Source organism: Chaetodon trifascialis, chromosome 14 (assembly GCF_039877785.1).
Source record: "Chaetodon trifascialis isolate fChaTrf1 chromosome 14, fChaTrf1.hap1, whole genome shotgun sequence".
Classification (NCBI taxonomy): Eukaryota; Metazoa; Chordata; class Actinopteri; order Chaetodontiformes; family Chaetodontidae; genus Chaetodon; species Chaetodon trifascialis.
In genome coordinates, this window is record NC_092069.1 from 20205725 (window position 1) to 20225308 (window position 19584).

Below are 19584 nucleotides of genomic sequence, written 5' to 3' on the forward strand. Positions count from 1 at the left end.
AGAAACGTCTGGCAACTCATACAAAGCATTAAGACATACTATATATACTGTATGTCTTATGTATGTGTACTGTATGTGTGATATGTAGCTGATTACAGTCATCATGACAGATGATTGAAAATCAGTTATTGGCAATGATCTGCGTGTCAATTCACTGCCTAAATGTAGCATGTTCAAAAACATTTGACTGGAGATGCACAGTATTAATATAGATTTCTGCTACCAAAGCATGATAAACTAGCACGAGCTTAGATGTATTTGTATCCAGAGTTCATGTAATTCAAATTATAAGATGGAAAAAACAGTAAAATTGGCAGCATGTTCCACACTTCCTCATTACCTTTTAAAGTGGGCACAATAAAGAAATGACACACGATTCACATGATGCACCTGTGCCATAAAATATTATAAACCACAGCAGGTGACCCATAAAGTCCCTGATCACTGTCACTGCACCTGCTAATCACAAGCTCCATTCTAAACTTTGTCTCTCCTACAACCACAAGTCCCTGCTGATGGCTGAGCTCAGTGTGCCCTGGTGTGTCCTTTTCACTTTGGTCTGTTAGACTCAGAAAATTCTGACAATGCAGTAAAATTATACATAAACAATCAGAGGAGGCGTATTAAAGATGTCAGCAATAAATCAAACTTTTATTTCTCCATATAGAAAAGAATTAAGTTAAATAGTGAAACAGTCCATCAAAAAATTCGGCATCTTGTTTTCAACCAATGGTCCTTAATACATTATCCTTTGTCCCAAAAAAAAAGTAACAAAGTGTAAATACCATGTTCACAGTAATAAATATTGAAAACAAAATCTTTTATACATTGACATTATATATATATTTGTGTAAATATATATATAGATATAGATATAATCATATACAGTAAAACGTTATTTTCAAGTTTATCAAACATAAAATAGTAAATAAAAATGGCTGAAAACAGAATGACGATTGCATTTTTTTTCATTCCCAAGGCATCGGTAACCATGGCCATTCAGAGTCTGTAATAAATAAAATGTGATATTATCTAAAGAGTGTAGTGCATCGCTGTAACTTAAAAAACAAAAATTATAGTGCAAGTTCTTTTTTTTTCGTTGCGCAAAGTAATCTTGCTAATTTAAAGTGATCCAAACGGAATGACAACAATGAAACAGAGGAGTCTGTGGAGCACAGCGCCGTCAGGTCTCCGACCTCACTCTGTTCTGCACCACAACGTTCTCTGTAGTCTTGGCAGCAGGAAAAAAAAAAAAAAAAAAAGCTTTCGTGTGTGAGACCATGGCAGATATTCAATACCAGGCTTAATTTGGCAAATTATTTAAAGACAATCAAAACACAAAAAAAATCTCCACACGCTCTTTTACACTCAGCTCTGTCAGAATTGCCAACATAATAGTCGATGAAATGCATAGAAATTATTTACCAGTAGCAAGAACTAACTTAACTTAAGGGTTGTTTACTGTCATGCAGCATTTCTGAGACGCAAAGCAAGGCAGATACTGTGGATGTGTATTGATGCAGTAAAGGATCTTGAGGATGAATGTATGCTCTGCCTCTGCTTGCACTTTTCCCTGGCTTCCTTTCCCCCTCAGCGATAAGGAACAGGGGAGGGGGGAGAGCTCCCATTTCCTGTTTGTCTGCAGGCTCCTGTGTCCTGCTGAAAGCCAGGGAGGTCTGGCTTCGTCTTGTGTGTGTGTGTGTGTGTGTGTGCATGTGTGAGTGCGTGATGTGTGTGTATGCTTGCTCATCTCAAACCTCTGCACCCAACTCAATGACCCCAGTCTCAATAATGGGCACTAGCTTATCTTCCACCTGTACCAGCAGGATGGTCTTGTCGATATGGGAGCGATTGGCTGGGTCACGGCTACAAGGCACCCACCGGTGAATCACCTGCACAGGGCAACAGAGGAGGCAGCTTTGTGAGGGGAAGCATCCAATCAAATTTATGAAGCAGTTATGACTGAGCGAGTAGGTCACAGAGGGTGTCAAGAGCCAGAAAAACAGGACAAGAGTACAAACGAAATAATCCTAACAAAAATCACATTTAAAGCATGAGAGGTCAGAGAGTGGCAGTGTGTGTGTGTGCGTGCATGTGTGTGTGTGTTAGCTGACCAACAACAACATCAGAACAGATGGTATTTACTTGCCCTTAAGTCAGCAGTTGATAAAGACTTACATGTCCTTCCATGCCCTCTAAGGGGCTCCAGTCCCTCCAGCAGGTCCGTCCTGCCCTCAGTCTCATCGTCTCATCGGGCCACTGCAGCTCCTTCCGCTTTGATAAGTTGATGTTCTCCAACACATGACCGACGTCCACGATCTGAGCGACACCACAGAAGCGCGAGAATGAAACTAACATCACGGCGGGACAGAGGGTAGTTACTCAAAGAGATGACTGATTTCTAAACATATTTTAATAACATCACAAGTGCAGCTGGTTCATTTTTTGCCTTTATTTGTCATCTTTGGGAACATAAGAAGCGAGAAAAAAATGAGGGGGAGAGAGATGACATGAACTCAATCAGCAGAATAGAATGGAAGTTGTGCTTCTTGTGACAAAATGATGATCTCAATAGAGTATGACTGTAATTACAGTATAAAGAAGGAATACAAGCACTAAAATCCAATAAACAAGCAATATCTAAATTACATACATGACAAGAAGAAAGGTCTACTGCCATACTAGAGGCTCTGTGGGGCTGTACTTGGGCTAAATGCTAACATCAGCATTCTAAAATGCTGATGATGATGTTGATGTTTAGCAAGTTTATTTACTATGTTTGCTGAGTTGGTTTAGTGTCAGACTGCAGCTAAGGATCATGAGGACGAAAATGAAATTTTGACCTCATGGTGGCTCTAGATAAAAAGCCGAGATTATCGAAGCCAGTCTGTGATGTCTGATATCTGAGATGTTCAAGTGAAAACTTAAGCATCTAAAAGTGTAACAGAGTTCTTTTGTACACTTAAACTACAAAATTTCACTTGCACTCTTGTTGTGTTCTGGACATGATCTCATTCCATCTTATTTTTACATAATATTAACAAACCTGCACTCTGTAGGAGATGTCATCTCTGCGCACGGTGGAGACGGTGGGGTTGTGCTGTTGCGGGTGGTGGTGATGGTGATGATGCTGGCTGAGGGGATCGGTCACGGTGCTGCACAGGCCGTCGTTGCCCAGGAGGCCCACCAGCGTGTGGCGTTTGCAGGGAGGGATGCTGTGGCTGGAGAGGGAGGCGGAGGGGCCGGCGGGGTCAGAGGTGGAGCCCAGCCGGAGCTGCAGGGACGTGGGGAGCGTGCGCAGAGACAGCTGGCTGGTGGAGGAACGTCGGCAGGGCTCCAGGCCTGTGGTGGAGGTGCGCAGGGAGGAGTGGCGGCTGCTGCTGTAGCGGTAAGAGGATGACTGGCTGGCGACAGAGGCTCGGGCCGGAGAGTGGCGTACCAAACCCGACTGAACAGACTGGGAACTCTGACTGGTGCCTGGACACAGGGAGAGGTCAGCCAGAGACTGTATGAAATCAAAGGAGGACTCCAGCGATTTAGCTTTGAAACTCATTCAGTGTGGGGACTTGCAAGAGGCTGATGGAGCACAGGCCTGGATTTGGTCAAGCTCTAAAAACACTGGATCCTACATTTCCCATCATGCAACTCAGTGTCTACTGCCTATAAAATACCCCCACCTTTAAACTGCACATCCCAAATTCAAAATTCATTAAACTGAGCAGTACTAACCATGACGAGTGACGATCAGCCTTGATGCAAATTTACTTTGAGCAAAACTCAAAACAAGTATGTCTAAGTTTGTTGTCAGGCTCAGCAGTTCTCACCCAGAGTGTGCGGTTGGTACGTGTGTGAGGGGGCGGGGCCAGAGGGACCACCCTGCGACACCGAGCTCTGCTGAGAGTCGCCCCCCGTCCCGTTCCCACTGCCACAGGATAACCCGCCTGCATCTGAATCCTCAATATTCCCTCCACTGTTACAGCCAGCACCACAGCCTTTCCGTAACCTGTGAAAGAAAATTTGAATATCATCTATTAATAAAGATAAAAAAACACAAAGAAAGAAGAAAACATCGACAGGTCACAGAATGAAAACGTTATTTTACTACATTTACCACTTGTGTTACCAGTTTGTGTTTGTGCGAGCGCCACACTGAACTACATAAAGCAACAAACCTGTGCCAGGTGCTGACTACGAAGTTTCTGATATTTCCGATGCTGATAGGGCCACCCAGGATGTGTCCGAGCTGGGGGTGCGAGTTGCAGTACGAGGTGGTCAGCGGAGACACGTAGATGGGATATCCGATGGGCTGGTCACAAGAAGAATTGATCATGTTTCGCAGAGCCTGCTTGGCGTTCTGAATGCTCCCACGCTCTGGGTTTCTGTTTCTTAGGAACACCAGCTCCTGCTGCTGCCCCGCCCAAAGGCCTCGGACGCACTCTTTATTCACCTGCAGCACGGAGGTCAAGTAAATACTGTGTTTTAGAAAACAGAAACAATCGAGGAATCCGAGACTAATTTTCATCTGTTGCAGTTCTCACCTTGATGACACGGAAGCTGAGGTATCGTCGATTGAGCATAATGATTTTGTACTCGTTGGTTCCCTCGTCGAGGACGTGGCGCAGGGCGAGGAGGGACGGGGCGTTGGACAGCACAGCGCTTCTCCAGGCCGGGTCGCCCTCGTGAGCGATGACCAGGTTCTGCTGGTGTGTGGAGATGGCTTCGAAAAGAACCGCAGGCTCATCGTACTCATCTGGGGACGTGAAGTGGTCCTACAAGAACAACATTTTGTTACAGGTCGGATCTGACACTGAGAAGGAGGCTAAAGGAAGTTTTTGGCCTCAATCCCAAGATCTGCTGCGTCTCACCTGGTGTAATTTGAGAGACATTCGGATTCCAGGCACCACCACTTTCCTGAGCAGTTCCATGTCTGCGAAGATCCACTCGTCTCGCACCGAGGAGATGCGGAAATCTCCCTTAAATAATGCATGAAGTCCATAAAGGAAAGACTCCAGATTGCTGTGATGGAAAGAAGAGGTCGGAGGGGGACATATAATTTAATCATTACTCATAAGGTTTAAAAAAAACAGTATACCCAAAGTACAGACAGACAGAAGGAAAGAAAATGTGTCTATATGCATGTGTGCATATGTGGTTAAACACAGACGACCATGCGTCTGCTTGCTGGCCTACATAAGTGACCTCTCACTCAGCCCTTAAAGCTTTATAAAAGGTTAACTTATGATAATGAAGATTACTAAATAACCTGGACATATGATGGGCTGCTGTTCCCAGAGCTCTCCTTCCCAGCACGCACAGGCCGAAGCAGAGCAGCACCAGAGCCGAGTCTTTCTCACTGTCCAGAGGCTACAAACAAAGAAGAGAGGAGGAAGATTCATGACACTCAAATCCCACGTGGTGCTGATGTTTACCTGAAAATCTAAACGATATCATGTCTATTTTCTTATGTATTTCTTCACCTCACTTGTGAACGTTATATGTTTCAGTGCCAGCGAAAGTAACAGACTAATCCACAGCATTCCCGCTGCCACTCGGGGAACAATAATTCACTAATTACCTTGGCCCTTCGAGAGTTGCAGTACTGGATCCAGCCCAGGTAGACGCCGCAGAAACTGTCCCTGGAGATGCCCGCGAGTCGATGGTCATAGTCCTCATCTATATTGGGATTGAAGGTGGGATCCAGGTCGACGTAGTTCCTCTCTCCACATCCCTGCAGGCCGTCTTTCATGGTCTCATTAGCCAGCCACTCTTCCAGTTTGGGTGAAGCGATCACATAGTAGATGATACCCTGGGACCAGATAGGGATGATGCGCTTAGAGCATATATAAATAAGATGTGATCTATTTAAAAAGCTACACCTTCAGTTTGACAGTCTGGCTTCATCCCACTGACCTTGACATAATAGGTGGTCAGAATGCGTCGCAGATCGAACACCTGCAGCATGGAGGCGGCGCTGTTATCGGTGATGCTGTAGCCCTCCAGCACGTATTTGGTGACCAGCACCTCCCAGGCCAGCCAGCGCTGTCCAAAGGCAGCATTAAAGGACAGGATGTGAGGGAGGTGGCCCGGCTCGCAGCAACAGCAGCCCTCGTCTTCCTCCACCCCTTCAGTGATGGCCTCCACTTCCCTCTGCTGGCAGTAGGTTCCTGTGGGAAATTATCGACAGATTCATATGGACAGAATACTATACACAACAAAAGACTCCAGGTTATTTCTATGAACTGTACAGCAACTATAGCAACTGGCTAACTGAGAGAAAATCCCACTGATTACTTTTTCCACTGGCCCGTCTGAATCTCATATATAAACTGGTTTAATACAGATGTTGACACAGAAAAAGAAAAACTGATTATATTTTCAGTGGAGAAGTTTCTGATGGGCTGGTGATGAAGGTCATGCTCTGAAGATTGCCTCCAATCCTGCGCAAAGTTCACAGCGTGTCACATGCAGCTGCTTCAGCAGGTTTGCTGTGCAGCAAAAAGCCATTGGCTGAAGTCATGCTGATAAAGCACACACAGGTGTGTTTAACAGGACGATAAAGCACAACTGGGTTAATATGCTGGAATGCTCATGGCACAAATAAGGGGCAGCTGGTTAGTGATCCTCATTCTTCTTCAATGAATGAAGAGGCTGTTCTTCAAAATCCAGATCTAAGTCAAGTAGTTAGCTAACAATTTGGGGGGTTAAGTTTAACCTACTTGGGAAAAAAAGGTGCTGGAATTTATTAAATAGAATTAATTTTAGCCAAACTCCACATGGCACATACGTTACCAGGTTCTTCCATCTGTGCCACACATAGACCTTCTCACCTCTGAACTCCAGCCCTCGGAGCTGAAAGGTGACCAGGCCGTTGCCGATTTCGATGAGATGCACCAGGGCGTTTAAGTAGTCGGAGGCCAGGATGAAGCAATCCCCGGTGCTGAAGTTGCCCCATCGGCCCAGGAGCAGGTCCCCACACAGGCTGTGCTGCAGGGAGCGGGTCAGGTGCTCGTAGAAGATGGAGTTCAAATTGTTGTCGTCAGAGCCTGCAGAGGGCAAGAATGCAGATAGGTAAAACTAGTCATGACTTAGATATGAGAACAGATTCTCCCACAGGTTAAATTCTGGTGTTGATGATGTTTGGCTACTGAAAACAATCAGTTATTTCAACCCTAACAGTTGTATCCACTGCTTTGTGCGGCTAAAATAAACTTGAACAGGCAAAAGTGATGCCCTCACCTGGATTTCTGTCCAGCTGTGACGCCAGCCGAGTGTTAGAGTGATCCACTCGCTTAGTGCTGCAGACAGAGAAGATTGAAAAACCAAATTTTGAAGCATATTCATAGAAATAGTACTAGAACTGAACATGGAATAATATTTAAAAACGTTTTTCTCTACTTGTAATCTCTCTCCCAGAACTTGACGGGACGGACGTAGGAGGTGATGAAGATGGCGCTGCCCAGGAAGGGGTTGAGGGGAGTGGAGAAGATTGCTGATACTACAGCCTGTACAAACAGCATTGCAGAGTCTGAAGGGGCTCACGTCAAGGAGCGTCTGCTATCCATGTACTGAAGGTGAGCTTGATTAAACAGGCTCTCTAATGATTTGTTAACCCTCGTTTCCATACACGAAGGGGGACGACAACACAGGGTTATCAGCTTCACAAAGGCAGGATTGACGGCAGAGCCACAGCTCTAGCTAAGAAACGGGTGAGTCAGTGTGCAGCATATGTGTCGGGGTGGGGAAAGGATACGAGGCACGGCAAAGGGCTGAGCAAAGGCGTGGAAGGCTGAGCCCCATGTGATCTGCCAGGGGGCAATGTAGGTGTAGACGAAGTGCAGCTTGTAGAACAGCTCCCACATCTGTTAAAAAAAAGAAAAAGAAACATGCATCAGAGAGAGAACACAGTGAACTTCAGTACAGATAATTATTTTGACGCATATAAAGCCTTTGACTACAAAATCCTTTGATTGCATAATAAAAAGACTCATACTTTCCCCTGACTAGTGCAAACATAAGTGGGCAGCATGAACTACTTGTTCGACATTACAATATTTTAAATGACATTAAATACATGCACAATATCTAAATATATATATGATTTATTCCTCTCACCTTGCTGAAGACGATGGACATGAGGAAGAGGTCGAGCAGCAGCGTCTCGGACAGATGGCGGTAGTCGAAGGTGAAGAAGAGGACGGTGAAGAGGATTGTCACGTACTGGTAGGTTGGACTGCTGTAGGAGGAACGAAGCAGCTTCAGGCCTGCCACGGTGATCATCAGAGCGCCGACCCTGGAGGACAGTTTTGAATAACATCAGTGTGTGGGTGTCGCGCGTGTCATGATGAAACCATTAAGGCTTACAAATATATTCAAAGCTATTCTGAACTATTTATATACTAGTTGTAAGCTTCTTGTCAATAACAGCAGTGATTTCCAGCCGTTCTCCTTAAGAGACCCCTTTTCTATCACCGAGTAAACTGACTGAGTGAAATATTAACAGCACAGAACAACTGATAAAGTGAGTGACTTGGAGGAATTTTGAGCAGATAATTTCCTGTGAATATTACAACAGAGACAAGTTTTCCTCATATTTTTAGGAACTTTTTAGACTTTTTCTCTATCTGTCTTAAGTATTTTTTTGTTTTTTACAATTATGCATATTTAATAGGCTTCTTTTTTGACAAATTCTGTGTTTTCTTCTCTCTCTTGCTTGGCCGTCGTTCTATCTATCATTCTATCTCTTTTTCTAATGGATATTTGGTGTCTTGATGAGAGTTCGATGAGAAAAACTATGCAACTCTCACGTGTGCACAGTAAATACAAAGCCAGAGCCAGTAGCCAGTTAGCTTAGCTTAGCATAAAGACTGGAAACGGGCGGCAAAAGCGAGCCTAACAAACTATGCGTTTTGAATCAGATACAAGTAGTGAAGCATGCTAGTGAAGGAGATGATCCACATTTTCAGATCATATCAAAGCTATAAAATATGATAAACTAGGAGGAAGATACAAAGCTGTATGAAAATAGTAACACTTCTCACTCAGTGTCAAGTCTCTTTGGACTGGCGAGCTCTCTGGCGCTGCCACTCAGCTCATTAAGGATGACGAGCGGGTAGAGAACATTCTTTTCCACAAACAGCAGCCACACATGAAGCTTTTCAAACCACATCACGTGAGCCGCATCTGACGAGAGAGACACGAGAAGTTAACATCACTCTGAGGTACGGCACAGCGGATACCGACAGCAGACGTAAAACATGAAAGGAATCGATCGATTTTCATTTGCTTTTCTGAACAAACTGCTTACCCCTGACTTCAAACTGATAGTACTCCTTCGTCTTGAGCAGAGGGTGAGAGAAGCAGTACCAGGGCAGCTGCTTGCGGACTTGAGGCAGCAGGTAGTGGGTGAGCAGGCCCACCGTCCCCAACAGTGCATACAGGACATAACTGAGGAAAGGCTGAGGGAACACAGAGTCAATATCACCATGATCTTTTCTTGCTGTGTGTCACATCCATACAAAAATAACAGAAAGTTTCTATGAAAACAAGAAACTGAGATCATCCTTTCAATGGTAAAATGTTTTTACTGTACCTGTAGTGCAATGAACACCGTGCTGACATGGATGGCGAAGTACAGGACAGCAATGACCACACAGACGATCAGGTCAGACTGCAGACGCTCATTCTGTGCGTTCAATAACGCACACAAAGGAAAAAGAAGCAGCTTTAACAAATGGAACTGTGCAACAGATCCTAGTTCCAGTATAACTGCCCTGTCCTGGCTTTAATTAGATAAATGTTGAAGGTCAACTCACCACCGAGGCCCTCAGCTTCTCAGGTAGAGGGTCCTGCACTTCTGAGAGCGGGTCCTCTGGGTTCTTGTCTTTTAAATTGGGCAAAACCTTTGACTGTATCAGCGAACTACAAAGCGAGATACAAAAAAAATAAGCTGGCTCAAACAGCACTAATCTCCTGAGGGTGTTTTATCTCAGAGGGAATGTAGAATCACTCATTGCTAACACTGCAACCATTGTGTGAAGCAGCTTCAAACGGTTAAAACTGTGCATGTTTGAAATGCTTTGAAAATCCCTGTCTGAGGGAATCCACAGCATTATGAATGAGTAGAAAAGTCCCCATTATTCTTTCTAGTGAACGAGGGTCAAGCAGGTAATGGAAAATACTTCTGATGATCTGTTTCTGCCTGCTTATGTGCCAAAGGGTGACTTCACCACAGCTGAGAATCAGCGGCAGAATTTTTTAACACACACTAAGGCAAATATCTGAACATCATTACTTATTTCTCTGGAAAGTCTCAACAATTTAGATACTGCAAAGCCCAGGACCTTTGAGGTGTCGTGCACAGCTGTGAACTTACATGAGGACAGAAGGGTCGCTGCTTTGCCGGCTCAGGTGGTAAGACACTGCCACCAAGAGGCCACAGAAGACAGAAAATAACACAGGGATGTGATGAGGCTCCCAGCTCTCCTGAAAAACACAGAATGAAAAGATATTTGATATTTTAATTTTCTATCATTCTTTTTACTACAGTGACTGTCGGACTTTAACATGCCAATGTGATTAGTCCAAAGAGTCACTGTACATATTCACACTCTAAAAAGGCCAAAAAGACTTCATAAATATTATAAAAACATGTGGCCTGATATATGACTTTGGATATCTTCAGATTTTTTGAAGAGTATAATCACTTCTGGAGAAGATACACAGTGATGTTCTACATGTTACGTATCCTTGTCCTGCTAAAAATCTTAGAGTCTTAGTCGTGTTCATATCGTCTTTGGGAACAGTGTTCCAGTTTGAATTACTGAGCTTTTGTTTACATCCACAGAACAGAAGCTTACTGTACATTAAAGCAAACACAGCCTGGTGAGCAGAGGCAGCAAGTTTAAGACGATATCGTTTTTTATCATCTCCAATATGTTGGCAATAAACTGTTGGTATCACTCAAAAGAACAGCAATCAAAGTGAGGTAAAAGAAAAAACAAATTTTGCTCTCTGCCAAGAATATTTCTTGGCAACAAGTTGCTCCGACATCATTAAAGCAGCAACACTGAGGGAATTTTGCTGGGTCTTCAAAAACCTTAATTTTACACATGACATAATTAGAGGTCTTCTAATTTTAAAACCTGGAAGCGAAGTGGCGGCTGTAAAAGCCATAATTCTATACTGCATTTCTACCATAAGATTAGCATTTAATTAGAGCTGAATGATACATTTGGGTCATGACGTTGCATCTTCGTTGGCTTTGTGCTCACCTTCAGAGCTCCGTAGCAGAAGCCATAAAGCAGAGCGACGGTGACGATGCTGCGCAGGACGCTGTACAGTGCTGACAGAAGGCTTGTGGAGGCTGCAGAGAGCACAGAGAGGATGTCAGCAACGAGGGCACTCAACCTGACAGGCACGAGGCCAGGCAGAATGCAAATCAGCACTCCTCTAAAGCCTGCCATATCATAATATATAAGGCAAGCGTATGGAGTGTTTATTGTCTCGTTCTGTAGAGGTCAAAGTCACTCCTGCAGAGAAGCCGCACATCCATAAGCCACTTACCATTGCCCCCGAACACATGGATGTCCAGCTGCTCAAAGAGGTACATGACGAACGTGTTGACCTGTGGCAGCAGCCCGATGAAGAAGATGATGGGAAAACACAGAGTGAAGACTGCGGGGAGACACACACAACACGACAGTAATGACAGCGAGACGAAATCAAACACACATTTCCTTTCATTCATAGACATCAGGATTTAGATCCACGCAGAGAACGATGACTTGGTGTTTATAGTTCTGCATTTATGACTGTGAGCTACAAATATTATTGGTTCATATCGGTGCGCAGCTGCATGTCTCCAGGGCCACTGCAGCAATTAATGTTGACTGCGGTTTGATGAAAGGTGGTTTTAATAGCCTCGGAACAAATAATCGTCGCTTTTAGAAGAGAGATTTTGGCTCATATACGTATTGTACTTTGTGACCATTTTGGTGGAAGCACTTCTGATCTTCCACAGCTTGATTCGTCTTTGCGTTGAGAAAACAATGTGAAAGAGTGGACGTATCATTTTTGTGTTTTCAGCATAAATTCCTACTCATTACCAAACATTTGGAACAATATATCTCGAGCCAAACTACAAACTCCTCTTCATAAAGTAGCATTTCTGCATTAAGTGCTCTTTCTGTACCCTGTCACCCTTAACTGCTTTGTACTGGCCTCATCCTTTTTGCTATTTTATTGTTTTGGTGGGTTTTTTTGTATCACACTTTGTAAAAAGCCTTACAAACAAAGGGAGATGTTATGAATATCATTACTGCACACAAATGCCACAGAGGTGTACACTCACCAATGACAAGGTCCCTGGCAGAGGCGAGTACCAGGGAGCTGGTGAGTGCGACTCCGTACAGGGTGAAGCGGGATGAAGTGGTCCTCAGGCTGCCGTAGTGGAGCAACCAAATGAGGCCACAGCACAGGCAGAAGTAGACAGGCCGGCTGTATGCTATGATACGATTATGGCCCTGCAGAGACATGGGGATGATAACAAAAAATGGTCCGTTACAGAAGCTGGACTTCCCATTGTGGTCCAGTCCAGATCAATATTCAGAACATTTAAAAAAGGGGACAATAACGAACGTCTGTGTTACTTTTTAGACTGCAAGTGTCTCTCCTCCTATTTCTGGAGCATGACACTGCCAAAATTAGGAGTCACTCCCCACCATGCCCTACAATACTAAAAATGTGTGCCCTCGTGATACACTGTGGATAAAAGCATATCAACAAATAACATCAACTGCTCAACTCAATAACATGATCATTCTAACAAGAACTACGCCTAAAGAAAGAATCCATTCAATGCTATCAGTGTCATACGAGCCCTGGGACAGTGACACAGGTATAAACAGAAATAGCATCAAGTATAAGGTTTCACAAGAGAGAGAGAGAGAGAGAGAGAGAGAGAGAGAGAGAGAGAGAGAGAGAGAGAGAGAGAGAGAGTCTGCAGTGTGCAGGTTTCAGCCCAAGAGGCTAAGAGCTGCCCTGCTTCTTCACCAAAGGGTGTGCTGACAAGTTTACACACCAACAATCAGATTAAAGAGACCAGGTTTGCTCAAAATGTCTCAACAGTGTCGAGAAAGGGGAAGGAAAGAAGTCCTCGAGGTGAGATCAGGTGATGGGAAAGGGGACGGCACGAGGGGAAGGGGAGGAGAGAGAGGGGGAGAGGGAGACGCAGACAAAGAGTGAGAGAGTGAGCTGTGGTCTAAACTCTGGCCAGCTATTTAAAGCTTGTGCCTGCAGCTGAGTAGGAGCTGCATTAATAAAAGACGCCGTTTCAGAGCAGGCTACTGATGCAAGGGAGGGGGAACGCACAAGACTCATGGGGGGAAAAGAAACATCGCTGTCAAGAACCAAAACACAAACACAAACAAAATACTTAAGAGTAACTACAGGTCACATTATAGATGGCAGGAAACCGACTCTCTATTTGTCTACCCTCAGTCTAACGTTGACATTTTTTAATGTTTTGCGCTGTTGACCATCGGTTGTTCACTGTGTGGGCTCAAGCAAGACCACCGCTCAGAATATAAGCATCCACATCAGTCACTTTAATGGCCCCAAAGTGTCGGCATGAAAAATGATTTATGAGTGATAATTACTTACATGTCGAGGGGAAGAGGAGTCTGGTTGAACACTCTGTCAATAAAGAAAGACGCCGGTGAATTCACTAATAATGTTGACTATTTCATACTTAATGTCTGGACATGCCTCTAGCAAACATGTGACAAACTGCTTATTGGACACAACAGTTCTCTCTTTCACTTTCTAGGGGAAAGTTGAACAATGTTGTGCTGCTAAGTCAAGTATTCACCTTCAATAAGGAATACTGGCAACTTGCAATGACGAGGCAGAACTGAAAGACCCAGATGTCAGTGAAGAAGCCGTGGACCAGCAGCACTGAACCCAGGAAGGCCACCAGGACGGCCAGCACTACGGCCAGCACGTTCTCTAAAACCTCACGGTTCCTGTGACACGAAGCAGAAAAGTTAGCCTGTGAGTACATTACAAAGGAGAACAACAAAAAGAAGAATAATGAGTGAAATGTTAAAATGTAAGAGGTGTATTGCACCGAAACACATTCAATAACACAGACACCATGTGGTCATGCTTATGTTTTTAAAGTCTAATTCATACAGATGAGTGATTTCTGTTGATTCACGTCATCTTTTTAAGCTTAGACAGAGGCGGATATAACAGCTTATATTATCCATCCTTTATCTCCACTGAACAACCTCCAGAGGAATGTGACATTTAAGGAGCCTCTACATATTCATGAGTTTAAAGTACGGTTGGTTAATGTGTTAGGAACCGCTTGCTCTACGTTGCTGTCTCAGACTTCTGTTTCTTTTGGAAAAACTGTGTCGCAGCCATCTTGGACTGTCCTTAATTTCAGTGGGACTGACCTGATTAAATAAATGGTTGGTGTTGTGCTGAAAAGAATTTCAATATGAAATAGAATCTGAAGATTGCTGTAATTACAAGAAGCATGTATACAAATTTGCATAAGCAATGGTATCTCAATTTTTACCACTAATTGCATTAGCTGTCTCCCAGTGTCACTGAGGCTTAGCAAAACTTGAGAGAAAAACGGTGACGATAGCTGGGTGCTCTTACCTGTCAAATAGTGCCAGCAGGGTAAGCCGGTCAAAGTGCAGGCCGACCCAGAGGAAGGGCAGAAGCCACAAGCGATAGTACTGCCTGGCTTTGCCAGCGGCAGCGGTGGCTCCGGGGTCCTCTTGTCCCAGCGCTGCGTCCTGGAGCTCCGGGCTCAGATCTCCGTCCTGCTGCTCCAGGAGCTCTGGGTCCATCGTCAGCAAACGGTTCAGACGGATCTGAGGGAGGGAGATCTGTCTCACGGTCAGTGAAACTTACTTATGCTGCATTTTGATCAATGATACAACTCAGCATGTTTTTCCAAATGTGATTTAAATAACAACAGCAAACAGAGGTATGAAGAACAGTTAAGACTGGATAAAAAGGGAAGGTATTAGAATAAAATGTCTTCTCTAAATTCCACTGAGGGTGTTTTGGCTGTTAAACAGGATAAAGACTGTACCACCACCACCACCACCACCCCAACTCCTCCCAGCCATCTGGATTCTGGTTGCAAAAATGGTTTAAAAGCAAGCAACAGATGATCAAATTCACCTTTCTTGCTCATATAAAACGTATCATGTAAGAATGTAGGTGACAGGTTGTAAAGGCTTTTAAAATTGGTGTAATGTGATTTGTTTTTAGTCTGAGGTAAAATGTCATTGTATGTCCAATGTTTCAGTCCATCAGTCTTCTCTCTCTCTCTCTCTCTCTCTCTCTCTCTCTCTCTCTCTCTCTCTCTCTCTCTCTCTCTCTCTCTCTCTCTCTCTCTCTCTCTCTCTCTCTCTCTCTCTCTCTCTCTCTCTCTCTCTCTCTCTCTCTCTCTCTCTCTCTCTCTCTCTCTCTCTCTCTCTCTCTCTCTGACACGCACACAGACACACACACGCACACACGCTCACTGGTTGGGTACTCACCAGGTCATGAGGGTAGAAGCGAACTGAGGTAGAACTGGAGAGGTGGGAGTCGGTGTCCCTGCAGGGCATTAGACAAAATGAGCACACTGATGAGACAAAAGCACCTGCTGCACTTACTGTATTAAATCATGATTCATTTCCTGGTGACCTCAAACTAAATAGCCAAAAAGCTATTTGCTAAAAAAGCAACAATAATGGCAAAATATGCAACAACTATCTCTTGAATAAGTTCAGATAGATTACTGATTACATTTGTTACATTACATTTGTAGCTGTGTGAAGAGAAAACACAACAGGCCCGTTACAGCAGCCAGAGAGTGTGTTTTATCATCTGAAATCTCTCTAAACAAATTAGATGAATTCTCAGTTTGACACTAACCATACATTATTGGAGGCTCGTCTGGTCGCAGGTTCAAAATTGACCAGGGACATGTCACACCCGCCAACCTCATACAAGGAGGGTGTGAGCTTTCCTGGAAAAAAGAAACAACGAAAGGAGAGAGAGAGAGAGAGAGAGAGAGAGAGAGAGAGAGAGAGAGAGAGAGAGAGAGAGAGAGAGAGAGAGAGAGAGAGAGAGAGCAGCAGCGTCAGTGCACGGAAATCACAAGCAAAGAGTGATTTTGTCTGTGGGAGTAATTTAATCAAACTACAGGTTTATATGCAGGGAATTAGATAGCTTTGGTATTATTGCTGTCTTCATCTGGGCTAATGGGATCACTGAGTGGATGTGCCTCCTCCCAAAGAGCCTATAAGCAAGTCAGTCATTTCCTGCTCGTCCTGAACAACAATAAGGTCGTTCCCATTGTATTTCTGTTGCTTCAATGGAACTTTGTTGTAATTCGTCCTGTGATGAGAGGATGAAAGCAGGACTTTAATGTAGCAGCCACGAAGCTCAACAGCTGGAGAGGCTCATTTCAAATCCACGAATCCTCCACACAGCTCCTCATAGAGAATAATTGAAGTGACATTACGACCTTCAGGGACCGATAAGGGTACTACACCTTTAACAACCTGTCTGACTGAACAGAACATCTTTGCGTTGTCACACAGTTATTTTTTCCTTTCCAAACTAATGTGCTTATGTGTTGCTAGAAACATCTGAAATAGATTCTTAAAATTCCTAATACACTGCATGATTCCAGGCAGTCCAGGTGGAATGTAAAAAGTTGCGATGGTAACGCTGTTCCCACTCAGATTAATGAAACCATGAGTGCGATCCAAACTCTGTATGCTGTTCATGTTTTTAATAGTTTGGTCATTAAAGAAAAATGACAACAAGAAGGCTGAGCTGGAATGAAGTGGAGACTCTTGAGTTGTTAGATACATAAATAAACCAAGAGAAACTATGTTGTGCAGTCAGTATCACCCCAAAATACTGCCCAGTGTGAATCAACAAATATGATAAGAATCATAAGTAACACAAAAATGTATCTCAAAACAGTCCCTTCCTCCTATCTGTGACTGAAAAAAGAAGCCATACTTCCTTATCTTCATTACAAAGATGATTGCACAACTGAAAATGAACTACTCTGCTTCAGGATGTGGGGATTTGATAAGGACCCAGGTTAAATTTGCACAGGGCATTTTTCTGATGAAGTCATGAGAGAACTACAAAGGAAAACATGTTCTTAACATGCTCAACGCGACCAGGCAGAGGTGTTGAATAAACCCATGTCTGGCATCCGAGTTGTACATAAACTCAGAGCCTGTCAAAGCACTGTAATCATATGCAGATAGAATAGACAAGATAGAAGAAGAAGATAGAAGATAGACAAGAATTATTAACGCTCGGAGATTGCAAGCATAGAAACAAACAGTCCGACCACCAAGTTTCTCACAACAGCAATCTGCTCTGGGTCAAATTATGAGTAGGAGCAGTAATCCATTTACCATTGGCCCAGAGGAAGGATGTAAAACAGCTCTTACAAAACCTCTGCCTTTACAACTGTTGACGTTCTAAGAATACCAATAAAACATAATCAATGCTGTCAGCAGTGGGGGTGGAAATGCTGTGACCAAAGGGTAACATCCAAGCGAGGTCAAGTATTAGCTACAGACACAATATCACGACAGAGATAAATGGAGCATGGATAATTGTGCTCGGCTTAGACTGATTGCGTCAGTCCACTGAGCGTGGATAACCGTGCTCTGCTATGACCGACTGCAACAGCCATATCTGTGACCAGCTCTCTTCAAGCCATTCCAAACCATCAAAGCTACTGTAGCAACTTTCTAACCGAAGCATACAGCCAAAAACTGTGAAAAATGTTAATATGTCATACGGATCCATCTCTGCACAAGCTACCAATCCAACTTTCTACCCTGAGAAACTCCTTTCTGTTATCATCTCTTTAGCTCCCTACCGAAGTCATCCTGCAAGCTGGTAGCGCCCACGGTTGAGGCCTTGTCCTGAGAACCCTCCAGGTGTGTGCTTCCATTCCTGGCCAGCAGGGAGGCGCTTGTGCTCAGCACGGTCACCTGGGACGGGGTTCTGGATGGCTGACTTTTCACCTGGGAAGCAGAAGGCTGGGAGGCCTGGCTGAGCGCCTCCTGAAGACTGTAGGAGCAGAAGGGAGAAGGGGAGGAAATGAAAAGTGATGGAGGCCAGAGGGGTGCTGCTGATATACAACATTATGACAGGTGGGAGGAGGGTGACGCACATACAGCAAGTTCACAATAGAAGGATTTCAGGGGATGTGATGCACAAGCCTGTTGTCAGAGTGGAGGTCCCCTATACCTGTCTGCTATTTCACAGACATTATGGCAAATACACCTGATTGGTTCCATGCCATTTGTATGCAGTCATCACTCCGTTGCTTCATACAGTCAACATTAACTTTTTTTTTTTTCATGTTCCACATTTAGGTGCACACTGCAGGCAGACCTCCATGATGGCACCAGCTATGGACGAGATCTCTGAATCCTGTACATAAAATGTTTAGGAAGACTTTTCTTCCTTTGAATTCTAAAAGCTATAAAGCAGAAGTGACTCTCTGTGCTTGTGATTTTTCAGAAAAGTCTACCAATAGTGTTTGTATCCTCGGGGTACAGCATGCTAATGCATGTTTTTGCCAGCAGAGGAACACTGACGTTTAGGGTTAAGGAAAGTATTATGTAGCACTTAACACAGGGGAATATAATCAGAGAGTGGAACCACAGGGTCTGAACTGCACCGCTGGCAGATGAGTTAATTGTATGATTACTTAAATTGCTAATATTTTAAATAAGACACATGAATAAACAATTTGATGAAGCCTGAGACGTGCAGTGCACAATTAAGAAAGTACAAAAAGTATCTGGAGTGAAGGCACGGGGGAAGGTGAAGGGATCAGTGGAAGAGGGAACAGTTTTGCATTTTGCAAGTTTATTGACTGCTGGCAAGGTGCACACTTGTTTTCCTTGCTTAACATTTTTCAAGGCTCAGCATTTAGAAATGTGACCTTGCTAAATAGATGCAGTAAAACGTAGCTGTTGGCAGCTGTACAACAAGCCTGGAGGAGTTATACAGACCTCAGGAATTGAGGAACCCGATGTATATCCACAGCATAGCACATTCAGCTTTGGTTATTCTATGTCTGTAGAGCTAACAGTGCTTTAACTGCCACTTTACATAATACAGTGAGATACACCTCTGAGGATTTTTATGCTTTGCTGATCTGACAGGAAGCGACACACAAGCTGTTGCCATGACAGAACCTATGACCTTCCAGTTATGACATGGTCTGTCTAATCGGGCCACAACCTCAGGAGTGACAGCTCATTTGAAGTATTCTGTAGGGCAGTGGTCAATCACGTCAGGCCACTGTCATCTTGGACAGCAAAGATTAAAACACAAGTCTGTCCAAAGAGGACTGAGGTGTTCAAGGTTCGATCCCACATAAGGATATGACAGGGACTGATGGGTAGTACATTAAAAGGGTGCAAGTAGGCAGGATACACCCACAATAAAAAAATCAATAAATGAAAATACTGCAACAGGAATGAGATTGGAAACAACAGGAAAAAAAGGTGTTTCACCATT

At 44.0% G+C, this 19584-nt stretch overlaps 1 protein-coding gene across 2 annotated transcripts in view; it reads right to left on the reverse strand.

The window, feature by feature from the left end:
- Window positions 1–623: 623 nt before the first annotated feature.
- pcnx1 (pecanex 1) overlaps window positions 624–19584 on the reverse strand; it is a 31979-nt gene continuing 13018 nt past the window's right edge. Inside the window, exons 8-36 of one of the 2 annotated variants that reach the window (XM_070979258.1) lie at window positions 17927–18120; window positions 15943–16036; window positions 15564–15621; window positions 14671–14888; window positions 13868–14021; window positions 13660–13692; window positions 12350–12521; window positions 11563–11673; window positions 11271–11362; window positions 10373–10482; window positions 9813–9918; window positions 9590–9682; window positions 9305–9455; window positions 9039–9180; window positions 8113–8290; window positions 7751–7859; window positions 7396–7525; window positions 7237–7295; window positions 6828–7043; window positions 5911–6164; window positions 5576–5806; window positions 5264–5364; window positions 4866–5016; window positions 4539–4769; window positions 4173–4447; window positions 3825–4003; window positions 3047–3477; window positions 2179–2319; window positions 624–1892 (exon numbers count right to left, since the gene is read on the reverse strand). In XM_070979258.1, coding sequence (XP_070835359.1) covers window positions 1752–1892; window positions 2179–2319; window positions 3047–3477; window positions 3825–4003; window positions 4173–4447; window positions 4539–4769; window positions 4866–5016; window positions 5264–5364; window positions 5576–5806; window positions 5911–6164; window positions 6828–7043; window positions 7237–7295; window positions 7396–7525; window positions 7751–7859; window positions 8113–8290; window positions 9039–9180; window positions 9305–9455; window positions 9590–9682; window positions 9813–9918; window positions 10373–10482; window positions 11271–11362; window positions 11563–11673; window positions 12350–12521; window positions 13660–13692; window positions 13868–14021; window positions 14671–14888; window positions 15564–15621; window positions 15943–16036; window positions 17927–18120 — 4555 coding nt within the window. In that variant the 3' untranslated portion in view covers window positions 624–1751. Of the gene's footprint in view, window positions 1893–2178; window positions 2320–3046; window positions 3478–3824; window positions 4004–4172; window positions 4448–4538; window positions 4770–4865; window positions 5017–5263; window positions 5365–5575; window positions 5807–5910; window positions 6165–6827; window positions 7044–7236; window positions 7296–7395; window positions 7526–7750; window positions 7860–8112; window positions 8291–9038; window positions 9181–9304; window positions 9456–9589; window positions 9683–9812; window positions 9919–10372; window positions 10483–11270; window positions 11363–11562; window positions 11674–12349; window positions 12522–13659; window positions 13693–13867; window positions 14022–14670; window positions 14904–15563; window positions 15622–15942; window positions 16037–17926; window positions 18121–19584 lie in introns of both variants that reach the window. The other variant, XM_070979257.1, reaches the window with a different exon arrangement.